Source organism: Cyprinus carpio, chromosome A19 (assembly GCF_018340385.1).
Source record: "Cyprinus carpio isolate SPL01 chromosome A19, ASM1834038v1, whole genome shotgun sequence".
NCBI lineage: Eukaryota > Metazoa > Chordata > Actinopteri > Cypriniformes > Cyprinidae > Cyprinus > Cyprinus carpio.
The window spans coordinates 15,977,008-16,001,004 of NC_056590.1; the positions used below are offsets into that span (position 1 = coordinate 15,977,008).

The 23,997-nt window shown below is 36.0% G+C and overlaps 1 protein-coding gene across 1 annotated transcript in view; it reads right to left on the minus strand.

Moving 5' to 3' along the window:
* LOC109092483 (adenylate cyclase type 2-like) overlaps window positions 1-23,997 on the minus strand; it is a 64,065-nt gene that overhangs the window by 15,475 nt on the left and 24,593 nt on the right. The window contains 10 exon segments of the mRNA XM_042777180.1: window positions 410-485; window positions 645-688; window positions 834-1,010; window positions 3,158-3,240; window positions 3,243-3,293; window positions 3,598-3,752; window positions 5,428-5,555; window positions 5,664-5,775; window positions 8,311-8,459; window positions 17,374-17,523. Of these exon segments, the coding sequence (XP_042633114.1) occupies window positions 410-485; window positions 645-688; window positions 834-1,010; window positions 3,158-3,240; window positions 3,243-3,293; window positions 3,598-3,752; window positions 5,428-5,555; window positions 5,664-5,775; window positions 8,311-8,459; window positions 17,374-17,523 (1,125 nt within the window).

Below are 23,997 nucleotides of genomic sequence, written 5' to 3' on the forward strand. Positions count from 1 at the left end.
TTAATATAAATATAAATAATTCGATAAGTATTAATTTTAATTTTGTTATTCAATATATTATATGAATAATTGTACTTGTTTAATTAACTAATTTAATTATTTGTTTTTTATTTATTTTACTAAATACATTTTAAATGAAAATTATTAAATTAAAAAATATATATATATATTAAATAAAAAATATTTAATAAACGTGATATAAAATATTTGTTTGACGATTATGTTTTCTAATATCAAACTTTTCTTTTTGTTTTTTTTTTTTTGATTTTGCTGACTTTAAATCGGGATTAAATCAGATTTTGAATCCCAGATTTTCATTGTGAGGTCAGACTTGATCCTTGCTATCATTTAGCTATTTTTTGTGTTTTCATGAGTTCCTCCTCAATGTGAATTAAGATGATTAATTTTGTGAGTTGTTTGAGTTAATAGTGCGAATGATTCTTTCGTTCAACTCCTCTTCAAATCTCTTTTTCTGTGATTTTGTTCTGAAAGGGAAGAAAAATGGGGGAGAGAGACTAACCAACCATGGAAATGTAAACAAGGTCAGTGTGAAAGTTCAGAAAAGTTATTCACTTGAATTTAGATTTTTGCTTTTTTTTGTTATATAAAGCAATAAACAGTAAAAAAAAAAAAAAAAAACAGACCTTTCAGACCTATGTTGAAAGTTGTACTGCCCTAATGGCACATCCTGTAAGAAAAAAAATGTTACACATGTTATTAATAGAGCACTATTAAGGGCTTCAAGCAAAACTAGTCCTGATGACTGTAATCACCATTTAAATCTTGAATCAGAATGACTGTATGTTTTTGCATGTGTGCTCAGGTTGACTCACGTGTGTGTTGATCTTGCCGTTCTCGTTGGTCATGCTGTCTCGATGGTGGAGGTTAGCAAACGGTTTGGCCGCTCCCCAGGACTCGAGGTACTGCGTCATGCGGACAGACGCCCTCATCTTGACCCCATCCAGAGTGGTGCGAAGACGAGCAGGTAGCGGGGGACTCCGTTTTTCTGCCTACGCATGAAGTGCAACCATAGCTTGAAGTACAAGTCTAAATGGATGTGTTACAGGCTAGAGGTGTTAAGGGCACAGAAATCCAAACAATCGGACAAGAATATTGAATACTGAAGTGGTGGGTCACAGGTTTGTTTTGTAATACATTTTTTATTCAAGTGTATTAAGTGATCTGATACTGATTTTCAGTACATTTTTGTCTACTATGGATTCTAAACAATTTTGGTACTGTGTCAAGTCACTACTTGATGTTCAGTGTAAAACCCTGAAGTCCTCAAGGAAAACCTGTAGAAAGCCACTGGTGTGCAGGACTGGATTTCTATCATGATTTAGAGTCAGTCCTAAAGGATCCTAATGGAATCATATACAGACATACCAAGAATCTGCTTAAAATAGTATAAAATAGCTAAAAAAAAGGTCCTAAAACTAGATTAAATGATTACATGTATTAACAAGTTCATTCAGGAGAATCTAATTTGATTGTAAGTGGATTCTTAAAAATTCTGATTGATTCCTTTAGGACCCAAATTACGGTTCCAAATTATGATTCAGATCCCATTAGCACACAGGGACATGGGATTATTAATAAAATAAAATAAAACTTTAAAATTTTAATGTTTATTGAAATAATAAATTAAAGTTAAATTTAAAATAAAATAAAAAAAAATTAAAATAGGTTAAGGGGATGGTAAATTTGTTAAAAATTTGATTATTATATATATTTTTAATAATTTTTATAGAAATATTAATTAAATTTGTTAAACTCAATTCTTCACACTGCTTTGTGATTTTGTTTGATGTTTAAATTTTTACAAATAAAATTGAATAGAGCTGAAATTGTTTCTGTTTAGGTTAACATTTAACAATATTAAAAAAACAGTATAGAGAGTAAATATTTTAACACTTGTCTCCGGCGGCTTTGTACAGAGACAATATTAAAAGCCATTTAATACATTTTGAAAACAACATTGTATTCACACCTAATATCACGTATAAATTCAAGCCTGAAAATATAAAAAAAGGGGGAGCTTAAAATACATATTCATTCATGTAAAAGCGGCGTTACACATGAATTCATATGTATCTTAGGAAAGGGGTCTCTTGTAAGAGGTTTGTCCTATTTGAGGGCGCTTGACACCAAAGTTAGAAAACCCCTGCTGCAGTCTAAAAGATAACAGAGAGGCTCCCTTCAAATCTGTATTGTCTACTTACAGCAGCTTGACTCCATGGCAGTCGTTCATTAGAATAAACAAAAAAAAAAATGCAAATTGGCATTAACTGAACAACAGGGTGATCAAAGAAAGAAAAGAGAGCAACTAAACAAACAAGCAAAAAGCCCTCCAAACTCAAATGCAGTTATCATAATGGCAGTGTGGAGGGGAGTGGGTGTGCAGTGGGCCTGTTATGATAAGAGGGCAGAAAGGCTCGAACTGAACAGAAATAAATGTATGAGTCTCTTATGAGGAAAATTTGCTGCTTTTGTGTTACCCTCGGGCAAAGCAAATGCATTGTTGAAAAGTAAATAAGGCACTGGATAAATAATAAAAATGAAATAAATAAAAAGAATAGGCATTGTTATTTGAATATATGGTGCCAGGCATTATGCTGTCTGGGGGCTGAAAAGCCCACACACATCTGAATGAACGGATATTCAGGAATCTTCTGGGTCTTGATGCCTGTTTCCTCGAACTTGTGTTGAGATAAACACTCTTCCCAGGTTTGTCAAATATGAGCACAAAGTCACATTTGTGTAACTGCAAAAAAGTCTAAATATGGTAATTATGCTAATTAGTGCTCAAGGTGAATTGAATGCAAAGCTAGTTTGAAAAGTTCAGTTGCATAACTAGACACATTATGATATGATTTATTAACATACATCATACAGCAGATGTTTGTTCGGCTATGATTAATACTATGTTTAACTAATTTTCTGGGTAATAAACAGATATTTTTATTATTTATAATTATGTTATTTATTTAAAAGTGGTTTTATTGTTTCCACAATAATTATTATCATAGCTGATATTTGTTATAAACCCCTAACACGATTAAAGCCAGTAAGAAACGCACAGCAACAGTGTTTTCTTCAGAGAATGTAAATGTCTTGTTATTTATAAACGTGAAAGCTAGACTGCGTCATTTTTTACCTTCGGGTTGATGACTAGATACGTGATGATGCCGTGCTCTTTCAGGTAAGAATCTCTGCTTTGTCCGTTGCCTGGCTCGATTGATACGCTCCTTTCAAATGTTCCAGTGTCACAGAAGAGATGTGAACCCGTCTGGAGAGGAGCACACAACTATTACAGGCTGGCGAATGAAAGAACACTTCACAAAAACAGGTGCATTATGTGAGTGTACCACAAATGTTCCAATGCTCACAGAGACAATCGAGATATGAAAAATGAATGTAGTGCTTGGCGTTTTATTCAACAAACACTCATTAGAAGCACAAAAGCACATTCATTGTGCTCTCAAAAAAGCATTTTTATTAACGTCAAGAACCCTCCACGAGCATAATAGCACTTGTGGCAAATATGTGAAAATGTGAAAATGGGGAAAAAGAAAAGTCATATGCTGATCTTACCCAGGACACCCCCCGCCTCCATGTGATTGGCCAGGGTGACGTCATGTGACCAAACATCATACTGCCATTTCTGAAGGCCAATCACACCGCAGAGAACATTCCCAGAGTGCACTCCAACACGCATGTTAATGTCAACCACGGTAGCATCTCTCACTTTCCTGAAATAACAAGTTAAGTTTACTCATTGTTTACTATTACTACTTTATACATTTTAATACAACAAAACCAAAAACAAAAAAATAAATCACAGTGTTTGCCGTAATAGTGTAACTGAATATGTATTTATGTAATTCATTGTTAGAAATTGGATTAATTAATCAGCATATTATAAACTGTATTATTTAATCAGCATGTAATTAATTCAAAATGTATTTTAATCAATTATCAGAATTAAATATATTCTTAAAAGTATATAAAATATTTTTATTACAAAGTTTTTAAGGAAATGTATGTGAAGGCACAATTAATATTTGTCTATTAAACTTATTGTAAGCATAAACCTTTAGATTGAAAGGTTTTTTTAAATCATGAGAAATTTTGGATACTCTTGACAGGTTTTATACAACTATTTTATGTAAATAAGGCAAGTTTTCTTCCAGTGTCATAAAAGATATTTCTTTCACAGCATGTACGCACTTCCGGCTCTCCCTCCATCCTTTGAAATGAGTGAAACAGCACCATATTTCACTGACACAACTCAGCTTAACACCAGAAATATTTATAGCAAAGTAAATATCAGAGGGTGCCAGGACTGCAGCGGTACGTGTTGCTTTATGAGGGAGTGTGTCTGGTGCCTGTGTATACATTCATTCAGCACACAGAACGTATCATCTTGTGATTTAGATAAGCTAGTTTGAATGTTACCATGTCCCTGCTGGCACAAAACAGTTTAGGTGTATACATTCATTCAGGTTTTTTTTTATGCAGGCTGGGTTGAGCTAGTTTGGTGCTGGTCTAGTTTGTGTACCATTATAAAATTGCTTAACCTGCTAAAAAATAAATAAATATAATAAAATAAAAAGGTGCATTGCACCCCTGGAGGTGTGTGTGTTTCTGACAGATCATTTCAGTGTATCTGTCACACACCATTCTTATTTCTAGGTGCCCCTCAACCTGAGCTATATTATGTTGGAAAATACACCGAAGGGTTCTCAATAACCCCCCTAAAATGAATTTGTGTGTGTGAAAGAAAAATACTGCAGTAGCGTAACGGAAAGCAAATGTGTGGCAGAAGAGCGGAAGAATGAAGAATGGGTGAGGAATCGTGAAAGGGACTGGAAAAAGGAGCTGCACTTTGAGCTGGAGAAAGGAGAATGTGTGGGTTTCAACAATATCACACATCTGAGCCTCTTGAGTACGAGGGTTATTTCAGCCTCAGAGAGTCGTAAAAGGGATTGGAATAAGGAGATGCAGAAATGGTCCCTTGTAAAGGCCGTAATGTGACAAACAGCTCATGTGTAGTGGTTTTAGGGCTTTTAAGCAGATATAACTCTATGTGACTTTTTGTTCTAATGAAGAAATGGAAAATGGATCATGTGCAATCAGCTGGTCATTATCTCAAAATAAATCCTGATAAGCACTGGCTTATGGGACGCCCAGCAGGTATCCCACAGGCTGGGAACCTCAGGCAACCTTATGGCATTGTATGCCAATTATATTTAGGTTAAATTAGCCTATTAAGACTGAATTTTACATGGTGTTTGCACAGACATTTAAACTAGCACAGATATGTAGGAAAGTAGTTTAGTGGTTATTATGCAAACATATTTTAATGCAGATTGCTGTGATGGACCGATTATAATCTAGTTTGAGAAAGACAGAGTGCTCTTTTACTTGATGGCCTCACACATGTCCAGCCCCATTTTCACACAGTTATTGGCATGATCGGTCAGAGGGTCCGGCAGCCCTGACACACAGTAATAGCAGTCGCCCAGGATCTTGATCCGCATGCAGTCGTTATCCTGCATCAAACAAACCATCAAGACAGCCTGTGTAGTAGACATATTGTGTACAGGAAAAATATGAATGTTATATAAATATTCTCCTATGCCCGTTAGGTCATGTGATACCTTGGCTATCTGGTCAAATTTGCCGAAGAGCTCATTGAGCATGTAGACAAGTTCTCCAGGTGAACAGTCACTGGCTAGACGTGTGAATCCAACAATGTCTGCATACAGAATGCTGTGGAAAATATTCAAATGTTCAAGAAAAGGAGAATTACGCAAACTGGTAAAGAGCGCGAAATTATGCTTTTGTACAACATTTAATACACACCATAAATATTTTCTAAAGAAGCATTTTTCTCATTTTCCAGTATCGAAAAATCCTTAAAAATACAGCAGTGTAGACCAACATCATCTGTGATACTGCTCTTATTCAACAGTTTATTAAACTGAAAACATCTAAATAAATTATAGGCAGTTATTTTGTCTTTTTTTTTCTCACTCAAAGGAAACAATTCTAAACAAAGCCACGGCAGAATCAACTGTTTTGTCAAAAACTCAATTATAAAGACAAAAGTCACTTGTTGAGTGACTGATTCAATGACTCACTCATAAAGACAGCAACTTGTTTTGTTCCTGAATGAATCTGTTTTTTCAATGAATTGTTGAGTTAATTATTTAATGACTCACTCATAAAGAGAGCAACTTGTTTTGTTCCTGAATGAATCTGTGTTTTTCAAGGAATTTTTGAGTGAATGATTCAATGATTCACTTATATAGAGATCAACTTGTTTTGTTCCTGAATGAATCTGTTTTTCAATGAATTGTTGAGTGAATGATTCAATGACTCATAAAGAGAGTTATTTGTTTTGTTCCGGAATGAATCTGTTTTTCAATGAATTGTTGAGTGAATGATTCAATGATTCACTTATATAGAGATCAACTTGTTTTGTTCCTGAATGAATCTGTTTTTTTCAATGAATTGTTGAGTGAATGATTCAATGACTCATAAAGAGAGTTATTTGTTTTGTTCCGGAATGAATCTGTTTTTCAATGAATTGTTGAGTGAATGATTCAATGACTCACTCATAAAGAGAGTTATTTGTTTGTTCCGGAATGAATCTGTTTTTTCAATGAATTGTTGAGTGAATGATTCAATGACTCACTCATAAAGAGAGTTATTTGTGTTGTTCCGGAATGAATCTGTTTTTCAATGAATTGTTGAGTGAATGATTCAATGACTCACTCATAAAGACAGCAACTTGAGTGAATGATTCACTTATATAGAGATCAGCTTGTTTTGTTTCTGAATTAATCTGTTTTTCAATGAATTGTTGAGTGAATGATTCAATGACTCACTCATAGAGTTATTAGTTTTGTTCATGAATGAATCTGTTTTTTTCAATGAATTGTTGAGTGAATGATTTAATGACTCACTCATAAAGAGTTATTTGTTTTGTTTCTGAATTAATCTGTTTTTCAATGAATTGTTGAGTGAATGATTCAATGACTCACTCATAAAGAGAGCAACTTGTTTTGTTCCTGAATGAATCTGTGTTTTTTCAATGAATTGTTGAGTGAATGATTCAATGACTCACTCATAAAGACAGCAACTTGTTTTGTTCCTGAATGAATCTGTTTTTTCAATGAATTGTTGAGTGAATGATTCAATTTGTCTGAATCCGCTGAGTGAATTTGTTTTGTTCCTGAATGAATCTGTTTTTTCAATGAATTGTTGAGTGAATGATTCAATGACTCACTCACAAAGAGAGTTATTTGTTTTGTTCCTGAATTAATCTGTTTTTCAATGAATTGTTGAGTGAATGATTCAATGACTCACTCATAAAGAGAGCAACTTGTTTTGTTCCTGAATGAATCTGTGTTTTTTAATGAATCGTTTCAAATGATTCAGTGACAAAATCATTCACTTGTTGTAAAAGTCACTAAAACCTCCTCACCACTAACACAGACTGACTGTCTGATTGAACACAGAAAAACTGATACAAACTGTAAAAGGTGCTGTTGGACTGTATATCATTGCTCTTGGAATGCTGCTCAGCCGATCAAATCTGAGGACTAAAACTGCTGTATGAAAAAATATTTTCTATGGTAATTGACATTATACCACAAATGCTGTCCAACTTAACTTTTACTGAACCTGAAACGCTCCTCTAATACTGCCAATATCCTTCAGTAACATTAATGACATGAGTGCGTGGCCTGCCCTGGAAGCTACTCTGTGAAATCCATTGTGACTTAGAGATACAGAACATTATGTAGATGCCAAGAAAATATGATTCGCTTTTTCCTTCAGTCAGTTACACTGAGAATGAGCAGAGCAACAGTCAACCTCACAAATCAAAAGGATAATATATGGAAATAAAACAGCTTTGAAGCAGAAAGCAAAAACAGCAAAGGACTACTTGTCCTTCAAAGCAATGAACAAAACTACATTTGTGTTTTGATGAAGAGCCTCTTCGACAGTTTGCCCTGAAGATTGTGTTTGTTTTTACTTTTTAATAGAAGGCAAACAAAAGTGTCTAGGCACTTTCAAATGCGAGCTACTTATATCTAGGTTGATGAATAACTTGTTTTTTGTGTGCAGACTGAAGGAGGGCAGGATGGTTTGACAGGATCTATTGAGGGTATGACAGCTCGGCGGAGAGCAGGTGTGGTGTTTAGGATATGTATATATTTTCTAGGCTGCCCAGAATAAATCAGCTGAGTGCACAGAATACACTAGTATGTGTATACTATGTAGATATGTACCTACCTTACGTTGGTGTGTCTCTGTACGTAGAGGTTGTGGAAGTTGTTGGTGTTTTCCGCCTGCCCAAAGTTAGGCCCCTTCAGTCTCTGAATAATCTCTGCCTTCATCACCCTTGCAATGTGGGCGGGCAGCAGAGACAGCAAAAGACGCTCCTATTGGTTGAAAAGAGAGGCTAATCAACACATTATAATGATTTCTGAAGGATCATGTGACACTGAAGACTGGAGTAATGTTGCTGAAACTTCTGCTTTACATCACAGGAATAATTACATTTGAAAGTATATTCAAAAATTTTAAAATGTAATAATATTTAACAATGTTTTTTTTTTTTAGTGTATTTGTATTCAAATAAATGCAATGAGTATAAGAGACTTCTAAGAGGTAAATGATCAGAATTGTAAACAGAAACGATGAACAAGACTAGGACTTTAAATGCACAAGCTGATGATTTAGTGGAGCAGGTGAAGGTAGAACTGGTGTTAATATTCACGAGATATTCACTTTTTATAATATTTTTTTTTTTTTGGGGGGGTTGGGGGGGTGTTGTTGTTTTGTGATAGTTGTTTTTTTAGAGTATCTTGTTGGTCCTGAACAGTTAATCTGCTGCTGGTCTTCAGAAAAATTCCTTCAGGTCCCACAAATTCTTTGGTTTTCCAGGATCTTTTGTGTATTTGAAGCCTTTCCAACAGTGACGATGATTTTGGGATCCATCTTTCCACACTGAGGAAAACTGAGGAACTCATAAACAACTATTACAAAAAGTTCAAATGGTCACTGAAGGAAAAACAATGCATTAAGAGCCAGGAGTTGAAAACTTGAACCTTGAATTTGAAGATCATGGTAAATTGAACTTATTTTGTCTTCTGGGAAACATGTAAGTAACTTCGGTAGCTTCTGAAGGGCAGTACTAAATGAAAAAAGTTATTTAGGCAAAATTAGAAAAATGTACACATCTTCATTCTGTTCAATAGTTTACACCCCTGACTCTTAATGCATTGTTTTTTCTTTTAGTAATAGTTGTTTTTGAGTCCCTTAGTTTTCCCATTGTGTGGAAAGATGGATCTCAAAATCATCTTCATTGTTGGGGTTCAAATACACAAAAGATGCTGGAAAACCAAAGAATTTGTGGGACCTGAAAGATTTTTCTGAAGAAACAGAGAGCAGCTTAACTATTCAGGACCATCAAGAGACTCATGAACAGCTATCATAATATAAATAAAAAAAAAAAACAGCTGTGGATCATCCAGGTGAGGACACTCAATCCCTTACCATTGCTTACTCTAATCTACCCCGGACTCCATTTCCCACAATCCTCTGCATGGACTCATCAATACTCATTGTCTGCACCTGTCTCATTAACCCTTTTTTGTTCACCCTGTATAAACCGGGTTTAGTTTTTCATTCTTTGCAAAGTCTTGTAAGTGTTATACTGCCTCTCTGAGCGTTTCTCCCGTTTAAATGTACCTTGGTTTTTGGATTCTTAGCCTGTTTTTGGTTACCCTGTTGCCTGTGTTTTCTCCCTTGTTGTTTAGTCAGACTGATGATTGCCTTGCTGTCTGATTACGATTCTGGACTTTCCTAATAAACACTGCATTGGATCTTCAGTCCCAGTCTCAGAGTAGTTCCATAACAGCAGATAACAACACAGAATTAAGAGTCAAGTGTATGTATAACTTTTGAACGGGCTCGTTTTTTTAAATTCAACTATTATTTTTTTTTTTGTGGTATGTGTGTAAGTGTTTTTTGTGTGATATATTATTATTGATGTCAGTACTTAATAAAACATAACATGCATTTTGTTCCCCCTTATTTTGGTAAAATAATTACATTTTGCAGATATTCTGACCACAACTGTGGTATATATACAGTAATATTATTAAACAGTATATATAAACAAATGGTGGATGACTGTTAGAATGACAGACAGAAAATAAGAGAAAAATAACCAATGTGGATGAACAGATTGAATCATAGCAGTGTAACTAACAGATGTCTCCTGTTCTCTAATGAAAAAAAAAAAACCCTGATTGTAAAATAAACATATGTGATTCAACTTAAGAACATATGTAGACGTTATTTGCTCAGATTCTGTTTTGAATTTAAACAGGTGAAATCTATTAAGCTTTACACACCATGTATATCTTTTTTTACCATGCTAATTATAGAGATCTTATCAACCAGGCTGATTAAAATGACCAATATTTGGTCTTTCTTTTTTAAATATTTTTGTCATCAATCGACAGCTGTGCACAGATGGCTGATTAACAGAAGTGGTCAGCATGGTCCACGAATAATGAAAACGTTCTGTTATTTGAATTGTTGTGAATAAATGGTGTACTTTATCAGCCATCAGCCACCCTGTTCTTTATTGCATTGGCTTTGACCATGTGAAATCCCATATTGGTCAATCACTAATTAAGTCCATTTTTAACTCTGGGTTAAGTTATGCATCACACTTGAAAGAGGGTTATCTCTTTCAAGTGTGTAATATGGAACAAGGATGAAATATGGAACAGGATTGTGTTTGAGGTTTGAAAAGCCCAATCAATTTCCATTACTTTTCCCAGCTTCATTTGTTTTCCTCTCAGACCATCCTGCTTAATGAAGGCCAAATAAAAGAAAACAAAATAATGGGGTGTGTGTCAAGTGCTGATTGCGACTGCAGGAAAAGAGGAGAAATTATTTCTACAAATTTTACCGCTGTACTCAGAAGAAGATGTAAATACTTTGAAATAACAATCCATTAATGCATTATTATCAAAAATGAGACAAATCAAAACAGGTTGTCCACACTAATGGCAACTTGTGCTGTGGTCTGAGAGAGTTATTGCTAAAGGAAATGATGTCATTAATCCATAATGTGGTTCTTTGTCTAGAGTACAAATGGTATAATTGCTGCACACAGTTAAAGCAGAAATATTAATTTGCAAAATTTGATGTTCTGTTTGGATGTCCTATTGTAAGTCCTAATATATCACTAAATTACACTGAGGAATAGAATTCTTATGATGAGATATGTAATCTGAAGAAAATGCAGATGTGAATATGGTGGTGTTGTGGAAAATTACCAGGGTGTTGGTGTGGGGGTTGCTATGGGGTTCTTTGTGAGTCTTAGGCCGTTGTCCACCAAGTGGCTAGTGTATTTTTTCAACTGCTTTTCAAAGGGAGCGCTGAATTTTTAAAACACCAGGAGCATGACGAGGCGCTGAGCGTTTATTTCACGTTGAGCACTGTGTGCTCTGAGTTTTTTTCTTGGCGTCGAGAATTGAAGAAATGTTCAACTTTCTGTTAAAACCACTGATCTATAACAGAGAACTGAATTGCTCATGACGTCATAAAAGTGAAGCCACTACGCCACCATATTGGTATGTATTCCCATACATTCTATTGAATTATTAGGAAATCGTACAATTTTAATGAAAACAACTACCTGGTCTCATGGCATAAATGTACCTGGGTGCACTTTTTAGCGAGACAAGAAATACGTACCAATAAGTACATATCAATGCAGTTTTCAAAATAAATGAGCAATAGTGGAGGTAGTAATACTACGACTTTTTTTATTTTTTTTAACAAATTTTTAGAGTTTTTATTTTTATAGAGTGTTTTTTTCGCAACAAATTTAAGAATATCTTGTTATGACTTCAAAACAATATTAATATACTGGGAGACTGAAATCCAGCTTCATATCTATGGGCTTTCATAGGCGGTAAGTTTGTTCAGTAGCTCACGGAGTACGAAGTTGTACTTGAGAGGTGAGGAGCTCCGGTTTGAATCCCGTGTAACCACGGTTCGACAAAACAGTTCAAATCTGCATATAAGGAAGTTAAAACGGCACGGTTGCATCAACAAATGCATTTTTATATCAGTTTTGCATTTGTTAACACTGTTGGGTAGGTTTATGGTTGGGTTTGGTGTAGGGCATATTTCCAACACGATAGAGCATTAACTTTTAGTGATAGCCTCCGGATATTTGAATTCTGAACCGCCGCAATAAATACCTGAGGCAACATAACAAAAACACAGCAATATGTACTTATATCAACATAATAAATGTTAAATAATAAAACTAACTTGAAATTTTAACTAAAAGAAATCTCTTCATATAAACAAAGGCTTTGGCTGTGCTCTATTTAAAAATGAGAGGCAAACATTTGAATTACTATCCAAAAAAGATGCTAAATAATGTTATTTGGATTGAATAATTTAAAAATTTTAAGCAAAAACAGAATGGTCTGATTTTAGCTTTGTGAATGAGACGCAAATGTCACTCTGACAGCAGGTGCCACTAATGGAACAGCAGGTATTTAAATGCTGCTGCCACTTTAAGACTGAATGCACTGATCTAATATATCTCCTAATGCACAGGAGATTGTCTGAAACGTGGTTCTCTGTGTGCACTTTGAAGGAGTGCACGCGAATGGTTTAAAACACTTAAATGTTTAAATCCGAAAGATGATCAACGATCAGCTATGATCTGTTTCACCCCTACAAGCGAGTGAACAACGCGAATCAAGTTAGGAATTTTAAATCAATATTCAAGATAGACCGTCGGGCAGGGCGGTGATACATTTTGGTAGCCCGACTGGAAAACACAATAGCCCCGGGACATTGGGCTAGCGATTTTGCGAGCCCTGCTCAACATATGTGTTACAAATGACAAAGTGCTCATTCTGAAATCTGAATAAAGATTTATGCTTTAACTTACACACCTCAATTCTCGTACATTCACTTTTTATGTTTATGTTGATTTTTTTTTTGTTAACTGCAAAAGTTTCATCAATGATTTCTTTAACGGCATTCAGGTATGATTTAAATGTTTGGTTAAATTAATAATTTTATCAACATGCATACATAACATTTTACTCCTATGGAAACTGTAATTCTAGTAAAACGCTACAAATTTGTACGATTTTGAAAAGTCTGAAATAGACGTTGCTCAGTCAGTAAATAAAATACCTTAGTGATTTCAATATATCGCTTATCCTGCCCGAATAGACATAAACATTGGACATAACATCTAAATGAACAATTTACATAGACATACCCTAAACACTAATCCTGTGTGACTTATAAGTTTCATATCGGGTGATTTTAGGTCAAGGTTTTTGCTGTCAGTCAATGGTGCCCTCTGGCGGTAGGGAATAGTAAGATGGCGGCTCAAACACTTCCTGTGGCTTCACCGACTGATGACAGTTTAGAACGCAACGAGCAATCCAGTCATTATATATGAAGATCAGTGGGTAAAACGCAGCACTCATTACTGTCAATTTTTAGTCAGCGGTCTAATCACAGTGCAGGATGGATGGGACAAATTACATACCGACCAAACCATCAAACCCTCCTTGTACAACAGCAACAGATGAAAACAAGAAGCACAACAATGGAACAAAATCATTAAAAAATATAACTTCAAGCAGCATTTAAGGGGCCAAGCACAACAGAGGTAAAATGTAGAGGTAAGGAGCTGTCTTTAATTATTCAGTAACGACCAGGGCCCGGTTCCCCAAAACGTTCTTATCGCTAAGTAGTTCTTAACCTATTCCTTAACCTCTCTCTTAATGTTATGGCATGATTCCCGACACGTTCGTACGCTAAGTATATCTTCTGTAAGTCACACTTTCGTAAGGTTGGTCTGGACCATTCGTAAGCGCTCTCTTAGCGTTGTTTGAGCTCAAGACGCTAGTCGCCGCCACTGTGCAGCAGTCTTTAGAAATCAGCCGCAGCGCAGTACAAGTCAAACTATGGTATGTTGACAATGTTGTGCTCAAAAATTCTTTTATGTTATGGACATTTTAAGACTAATAATAAAATATGTTCACAATGGATACAGGCCTATTTATGAAGTTGACTTTATTTGGTATCAGAACTAATATGGTGGTAATTAGCCTAGGCTACTTCGTAATGTCATTAAAGCGTTTAAATTGGCAATCACTTTTGATAGTTAAAATCTGGCAAAACAATTTGGGTCTAAATGGCTAAGATCTATAAATGGGTAAGCATGGTGGTGTCCAGTAAGCGACCAACTATGGCAGCGATCCAACGTGTCCTTGTATTGAATCAAAGACGGCGGCGGCCGCAGAGCCGTTTAGTCCATGTAATTTTTTTTTATTCTGCAAAACTTAAGCCCTTTTGACATTTTGCCTGACGCGCTATATTAAAAAAAAATCGCCTCCCAAGACAACTCATTATGGAGCTGCTGGACCTTCTCAGACTACCTGTGCTTGCCAGGCTAACGCGGCGGAATATTGCTTTTAAGCCCTGAAGTCCAGCTGCTTGCAGCGCTAAGGTTTTTTGCTACAGGGAGCTTCATCGAGGTCGTGGGAGAGGGCTACGGCCTAAGCAAGACCTCGGTGTGGAGGTGTGTCCACACTGTCACCAATGCCCTTCTGCGCCATGCCGGGGATTACATCCGGGGAATTCTGATTGTAAAGTACCTTACCATTAATATAAAAGTGTATTACATAATTTTTAGAAGTCGTTAAATCCATGTCAAGAAGCGGCACAAGTGGCACAACGGGATAAGGAGGGTGGATGATTAGCGAGGGATACCTGGTTCGTCTACCCGTCACAACATATCGTGTGAACATATTACTGACGATTTAATAATTTAATTAATAGTCTCATATATTTACGGATAACTTAAACTATGTTAAAATAAATGTTACTGGGAATAATTTGAGGAATGTTTTGTTTGCATAGAACGTGGTTGTTTTTTCTTAAGCCCTAATGCAGCTTTGCGTGAAGTTGAAAATCGATTCCTGAGCAATCGATGCCAACTAATTGTCAGCACCTTCACTTGGGACAGCGCCTTTGTAAATGTCGAACGTAAGAGGCAGTGTGATAAGAAGCTTCCTAAGGGACACTTCGGGGAATACACTTAGGAACATAAACAACTTTGGTAAGATATATCTTTCGAGTCTTCTTAGCGCGCTAAGAGTGAGCGTTATCGGGGAACCGGGCACTGGGTTATGAATCGGTGATGATGGGGGTTTTCCTTACTTGTTACTTGAGATTTAAATTCTTGTTGAAATGTTCTGTCTGTAATTAAGTAGCCCTGAACACCTTGATTATCTGGTCCAGAATGTGGTTGGATTAGGGTTTGAAGCTGAACTCTGCAGTATGGTAGCTCTCCAGAGCAGTTTTTGAAGACCCCTGTTAAAGACATTGTTGAAACAGGCTGACAAGGCAGATTAGGTATCATTAGATTCGGTATGCTGCTCAGAATCTACCGAGATCTAACAGCCAAACTGGTCCGAAGTTATAAGCAAAATGATTGTAATTTTTTGTAAATATATTTTGACCAGTAGGTGGCACTGTGCCAGAACTACTCATGTGTCCTCAGGTCATGCTTGTTATATCACATACCAAGTTTGGTCCACATCCACAAGCTTTGCGAAGCTATAGCCTCTTTGCTTTGGTATATCAAAATCCTGGTATAAAAAAAAAAGTTCAAAATTCAAAAGTGCAAAAAATCTTGAACTGTAGAAATTAACATTTTGGAATGCATTCAACTCAGCATGAGCCAAGGATTCAGAGTAGAAAAGAATTGTGGTTCTTAGAATAAAGGGTACAAACCTTTCACCCTTTCAAAAGATACAATTTAGGTACCAACATGTAATTTTAAAATACTAATGCGTACCTTTAAAGTACTAGTATATACCATTTAGGGGTAAAAAGGTACAAAGATGTACCTTTTAGATTTTGTACCTTTTTTTCTGAGAGTGTAAGCTGTCAAATTTTTACATTTACGTTTATTTATTCATTATTATTTTTTTTACATTCACCAAGTTTTACAAAATAAAATAAAATTTATTTTATAAAATAAAATTAAAAAAAAATATATCCTTTTTTTTTTTAAGAAATCAACATATTTATTTAGCAAGGACACATTAAGCTAATCAAAATTGACAACAAAGACACTAAACGGTTTTCTAAGATTTCTATTTTAAAAAAATGTTGTTCTTTTGAGCTTTCTATTCAGCGAACGAACCTGAAAAATGCAAAAATGGTTTCCCACAATGAAAAAATGTTAATCAAACACAACTGTTTTCTGCATTGATGTTTCTTGAGCAGCAGATCAGCAATTATTAGAATGATTTCTGAATGCATCATGTGACACTGAAGACTGGAGTAATGATGCTGAAAATTCAGCTTTACATCACAGAATAAATGACATTTTAAAATGTATTCAAACACAAAAATAATCTGTTTTAAAATTATAGTAATATTTTACAATATTACAGTTTTACTACTCTATTTTTAATCAAATAAATGCTGAGCATAAGAAGAGACGTCTTTTCAAAACATTCTAATATATATATATATACATATATACTGTATATTTAACAATAAATATTTATGGTATTATTTATATAACACAGAGTAACAATTCACAGCACAGCTCACAGCACACACAACACACATACACAATTCAATCACACTGAGCAGTGAGTGAGTGAAGCATTGTCTTTGCTCTGCGCTCCGTAATTGTTCTGCCAGGAAAGCCAAAAAAACAACAACAACTCCGATAACATTTGTAGACTAATGGAGCCGAGGGCTTGTGCTGGAGCAGGGTTATATTTCACAGAGTGAGAGTGATAATTCCTGATGGAGCAGAAGTGCCGTCAGTGATCTGCCTTTATCTCACCGCTCATATTTCACTCACTCAGCCATCGCCACAGAGAGACACTTTATCATTATTTCACACAAAACAGCAATAAGCACAACCAGCCCAGGCAAACAAGAGGCCTTGTACAGACTTCCGCCCCACCCATATCCAACAGGAAACACAGCGCTGGGGGGAAACAAAGCTATTTTGGGACAATGCAAATCTCTGCTCCGGACAATGCAACTGCCTTCGGATATTAACAATCTATTGTGGTGATATAATGATCTCTTCGATACAGCTGCAGGAATGACTCACGCTCAAGCCTATCCAATACCTCCCCAAACGAGGCCTACATTAACTTCCTGTTCCCTGAAGGACCGGGCACCACGCAGTTCAGCGCTGTTTATCCGTTCTTTGAAAGCAACAGGCCATCAGTGTATCCCTCTCAGTCGTACCTGCTGATGTTTCTCAAATTCCAGTTTGATGGGAGACTTGATGCAGTTGCAGGTGTCGTGGTACGTCTGTTTGAGAGCCAGATCCATCAGGTGTTTGTGATAGGCTCCCGCCACATTTCCACAGATGAAGATGATGATGTTAGCCAGGATCTATACACACACACACACACACACATAAAACAGCTTTATTGAGATACTGTATGCTCTGAATGTCACAAAAAGCTACATATATTAAATGAAATATGATTATATAAAATTATATATATATATATATATATTATATATATATATATATACACACACACACACACACACACACCACACACACACAAAAGTAAGAAATTAATATTTTTGTTTAACAGGGGATGCGTTAAATTGTTCAAAAGTGTCAATAAAGATGTTTATATTGTTACTAAAGATTTTTATCCAAAAATCCTGCAGAAATCCACAAAAATATTTATAAGTCGATAACATTGATAATGATTTCTGAAGGATGATGACTGAGTAATGATGCTGAAAATTCAGCTTTGCATCACAGGAATGAATTACATTTTAAAATCTGAAATAGTTCTTGTAAATTGTAATAATTTTTCACAATATTACTTTTTTTACTGTAGTGTGTTTATATATATTAACGACATGTACACACAATTTTCTTTTTTTTTTTTGTTGTTGATTTATGATATATAGATTACCAGATATAATACTGTTTACATTCAATATATCAATATTATTATCATCGAAATTATCAATATTATTGTAATCTATACATAATAAATTTACCAAAACAGGTGACCACAATAACGTTTCTTTGAAAAATTAACTGTAATCATATTGTCAAACATTTTATTGAAATAAAAATGTAAATGAATAATTTCAATTATAATTTTATATTGTAGTAATAAAAAAGAGGGGGGGAGGGGGGCATGATAAATTTGTCATAACAATGTAATAATAATAATGTAACAATGCAATAAATCTTAAAACACTCTCCTTTTAACAAAAAATAATCTTATGTTTATTGCTCAATTTAATTTTATGTAAATATATTACATTTCTTTTGATTTTGGTGTGAAAATTAACCTTAATTAATAAAGATTAATAAATTCAGATTAATAAATTCAGAAATAAAGTTCTCAGAAACCTTAATTCCAAGCAAGTGTTTATAAATGATCAGACTGGTAATGCATATGTTAAATATTTAGTACTGAATTAATGTGGAAACTCAGTGTGTAATCAATACAGCATTGGCATACAGAATAAAACAAGTAATGAATGCATTAAATTTGCCTCGTAGCTACAGGAAGACATTAGTGTCAGACCACAGACACTTCAGGAAAATACACACAGCAAGCCAAATGGCTTTTGACTGAGTTTCAGATGGCAGAGGTAAGCGCATTAGCACAAGATAGAATCAGTATAAGGATCCAGAGAGGGATGTGCCTCGACATGGATTTGAAAGATATTGATCTTCAGGAAAAGTGAATTCAGTCCAGCCCATGAAAAGCTTTCAGCAGCCTCTTGCATTATGTTAGTCTTAGAAAATATCAACACAGTACTGAATATGGTGCTCTTATCTTTCACAAATGGAGAGCAGGATGTGTTGAATAATTGGCTTTAATTGCAATAACTGAAACTGTAGACACAATAAGGCATGAGAAATTACAAATCGTACAATAATGAAGATTTTGGCTCGTGAATATTGGTTCGGTCTGGAATGTTCAAGAAGATGAACAAGAATACCATGATGTAAAGATAAATGTAATAATATTTTTATAATGTAAATAAAAAGGAATGTTCAATCAACACCAATAACTTTAAAAAGTCTTCATTTTCTTTAAGTAAAATTGAATTGTTCCTTGATGAAAATATATTGTTTAATTATATTTCATAATTCAAATAAATGAATAAATAAAAATAAATAAATAAAATAAATAAATAAATAAAAGGCTTATTTTTAAATAAAATTTGACTTTGATGTAAATTATGTAAATATTGAATTAAATTATATTTTATAATTTAAATAAATAAATAAGGAACCAAGCAAGCACACAAACAGATAAACATAAAACTTGATTAATTTTTAAGTCAAATCTAATTTTGTGAATATATCATTTAATTATATTTTACAGTTCAAATAAATGAATAAATAAATATAAAACAGGCTTCATTTTAAATAAAATTTGATTTTGATGTAAATTATGTAAATATCTAATTTAATTGTATTTTATCATTTAAATAAATGAATAAGGAAGCAAGCAAACAAACAGATAAATATAAAACTTGCTTAATTCAAGCAAAGTCAAATAAATGTATACATACGTAAAAAAATAAACTAATATAAAATGTGCTTAATTTTTTAAGTACAATTTAATTTTGACTTGATGTGTATATATAATTGAATTATATTTTAAAATTTTTGATTTAAAACTTTATCACAAAATGTATTATTTAAAAATAAAAAATCAACACTGTTTTGAATGATTAGCTCATAAATATTAATTAGGTATATGGTAGGTTGTGATGTCATGGATAAATAAGTTTGATACCATGAACCATGAAACGAGTCTTATTGTATTTTTTGTACATAATGCTGTTTTTAATGTTTTTATTTTATATTTTTTTTACAAGAGGGACCGAGGGACAAGTCAAAATCATTTTGTGTTGTAATCGACAGTATTCCATAAATACTGCCAATTAAACATAATTTGCGTCTAAGCTCTGGAACATTTCTTTAATTTGCCCCATTTATGTGGTCAATCTAGTCTGAGCCTTTTTCAGACTCATCAAATTTGCACCTTCTCCATGGCAACCTCCACACATGCGTCTGAGTTCAGCGGTGGAGTAAGAACAGACGGGGTTGTTAAGGTTCACCCAGACTGTGCAAAGGCCTCTGCCGTTTTTATTAGACCACAACCTCCTGCTAATATCACTTAGTGACATTATTAGCAGATTAAACATCATCCCCTGCAGGCAATTACACAACACTCTCCATCAATTAGAAACACAATCAACAAAGAGCTCCTCAACAACACCTCAACTCATCTGACCAATCGAACGTTAACCTGCAGACTACAGGAGAAGATGTGTTTGCATTAAAACACTGTCTGGCTGTGTCTATACTGAAGACTGCTGTGTTGGTATCAGTGAATGACTTAACCAGAAACAGAAAAATGCTTTAAACAGGCATTCAAGGCAATATAATGTAGTGTTAAATAATCTAAAACAAATATTTAATGACTGATTGCATATTGCATATATATATATATTTCTCAGTTAGTTCTGGTTTATCAGTTTGATTGGTTAATATTGATTATAACATCATAAATAAAGAGCTGGTGAAAGGTTGTGTTTGTTTCCACCAAACATTTGGACTAAAAAAAACAAACAAATCGTTAAACGTATTCGTCACAAAAGTTTATTCAATATTTGTTCTGTTTTGATAGAGCCATTAGCTATGTGCTTGCGCATACAAGGAATTTGTTTTAGTGACATAAGCTTCCAGTACACAAAAGACAACACACACACACAGTCAAAAAAAAAAAAAAAAAAAAAAAATAAAAAAAAAAAAAAAATAAATAAAAAACAGTTTGCAGATAAATAAGTGTATAAACAATTGTGCTATAAATGATAATGGAATTGGATTGAGTAAGATGCAGGGATGTACTAGGATGAAGGGGTAACAAATAAATATAAGGATATTGCACATTTTTATTGTATAAGTGGGGGAACATTTAACTGTTCATGAGGTAGATTGCCTGGGGGAAGAAACTGTTCTTGTGCCTGACTGTCCTGGTATTTGCGGCTCTGAAGCCGCCGGCCAGATGGCAAGAGTTCAAAGATGGGGTAACTTGGGTGTGAGGGATCCAGAGTGATTTTCTGAGCCCTTTTCCTCACTCTGGATGTATACAGTTCTTGAAGGGTGGGCAGGGGAGCACCAATAATCCTTTCAGCAGTCCGAACCGTTCTCTGTAGTCTTCTGATGTCTGATTTTGTAGCTGAACCAAACCACACAGTTATTGAAGTGCACAGGACAGACTCAATGACGGCTGAGTAGAACTGTTTCAGCAGCTCCTGTGGCAGGTTAAACTTCCTCAGCTGGCGAAGGAAGTACAGCCTTTGTTGGGCCTTTTTAACAATGGAGTCAATGTGATTGTCCCACTTCAGGTCCTGAGAGATGGTGGTTCCCAGGAATCTGAATGACTCGACTGCAGCCACAGTGCTGTTCATGATGGTGAGTGGAGGGAGTGCAGGGGGGTTTCTCCTGAAGTCCACGATCATCTCCACTGTTTTGAGCGTGTTCAGCTCCAGGTTGTTAAGACTGCACCAGACAGCCAGCTGCTCAGCCTCTTTTCTGTAAGCAGACTCGTCACCGTCCTGGATGAGACCGATGAGTGTGGTGTCGTCTGCAAACTTCAGGAGCTTGACAAAGGGGTCTTTTGAGGTGCAGTCGTTGGTGTACAGCGAGAAGAGCAGGGGGGAGAGAACACATCCCTGAGGGGCACCAGTGTTGGTGGAGCAGCTGTTGGACATGAATTTCCCCAGTCTCACTAGCTGTTGCCTATCTGTCAGAAAGCTGGTGATCCACTGACAGATAGAACTAGGAACAGAGAGCTGGGTCAGTTTGGTCTGGAGGACTGTTGGGATGATGGTGTTGAAAGCCGAACTGAAGTCCACAAACAGGATCCTCACATAAGTCCCTGTTTTGTCCAGATGTTGCAGGATGAAGTGCAATCCCATGTTGATTGCATCATCCACAGACCTGTTTGCTCGGTAAGCAAACTGCAGGGGGTCCAGTAAGGGGTCCAGTGATGTCCTTCAGATAAGCCAGAACCAGTTTTTTCAAACGACTTCATGACGACAGATGTTAGAGCCACAGGTCTGTAGTCGTTAAGTCCTGTAATCTTGGGTTTCTTTGGAATGGGGATGATGGTGGAGCGTTTGAAGCAGGAAGGCACTTCACACAACTCCAGAGATCTGTTGAAGATCTGTGAAAAGATGGGGGCCAGCTGGTCAGCACAGGTTTTCAAACAGGCTGGTGTAACGCCATCTGGGCCTGGTGCTTTTCTTCTTTTGTTCTTCCTGAAGACCTGGCGCACATCATCTTCACAGATTTGAAGAGCAGGAGGTGTGGAGAAGTGCAGTTGCAGGAGGTGTTAACGGTTGTGTACAGAGATGGTCAGAATGGGTGTTGGGGGTTTAAAATCTACAATAAAAACTCATTCAGGTCGTTAACAAGTCGTTGATTAGCCTCAGTGCAGGAGGATGGTGTCTTGTAATTAGTGATGGCTCTCAGTCCACTCCACACTGAAGTTGAGTCGTTGGAAAGTAAGCTGGTCTTCCAACTTTTTAGCGTAGGTCTTTTTTAGCCGCTCTAATCTCTTTGTTCAGTGTGTTCCTGGCCTGATTGTACAAGACTCTGTCCCCATTTCTGTAGGCATCCTCTTTGGCCTGACGAAGATGTCTGAGTTTTGCTGTAAACCATGGCTTATCATTGTTGAATGTTAAATAAGTCCTGGTAGGAATGCATATATCCTCACAAAAACTAATATATGATGTTACGGTCTCTGGTGAGTTCGTCCAGGTCGGTGGTAGCAGCTTCAAAAACACTCCAATCAGTGAGGTCAAAACAGGCTTGTAAATCCTGCTCTGTTTCGTTGGTCCATCTCTTTACAGTCTTTACTACAGGTTTAGCAGATTTAAGTTTCTGCCTGTGTAGGTTGGTATAAGATGAACCAGACAGTGATCAGACAGTCCCAAAGCTGCTCGTGGAACAGAGTGATATGCATCCTTTATTGTGGTGTAACAGTGATCCAATATATTACTGTCTCTGGTGGGACATGTAACATGCTGTCTGTATTTTGGCAGTTCACGGGAGAGATTGGCTTTATTAAAGTCCCCAAGAATGATTAAAAACAGAGTCCGGGTGTTGTTGTTCTGTCTCTGTGATCTGGTCAGCGAGTTTCTGTAAAGCCGGACTTACGTGCGCTTGCGGAGGGATATAAACACTCACCAGAATGAACGAGTGAAACTCCCGCGGCGAATAGAATGGCGCTTTGCAGTTAATGAAGAGTGTTTCGAGATCTGAGCAGCACATCTTCTTTAACAAAGTTACATCTGTACACCACCGTTCATTGATGTAAAAGCATGTCCCGCCGCCGCGCGATTTCCCCCGTGATTCTGCGTCGCGATCCGCTCTGAACAGCTGAAAGCCGGCAGATGGAGCGCGCTGTCCGGTATGGCGTCATTGAGCCAGGTTTCCGTGAAACACAGAGCAGCAGAGTGTGAGAAATCCTTATTTTGTCCGAGAGAGCAGAAGGATTTCGTCCGTTTTTGTTGGGTAGAGAGCGGAGATTTGCCAGATGGATGCTAGGCAACGGCGTTCGAAATCCGCGCTTCCTGAGTCTAACGAGCGCACCAGCTCGCTTCCCCCGTTTTGCGCGTCCTGAAGCGTTTGATCAGCCGCCGCTGCTCCGCCGACAACAACGTTCAGTAAAACGTCTGAATAATTGAAATCCGTTAAAAGATCTTGTGGTAGGTTCTGCCGAATGTTCAGCAGTTCTTCCCTGGTGAAACTGATCGTGTTTGTTAAGCAAAAAACAGGAAAAACTAACAAAAACAGTA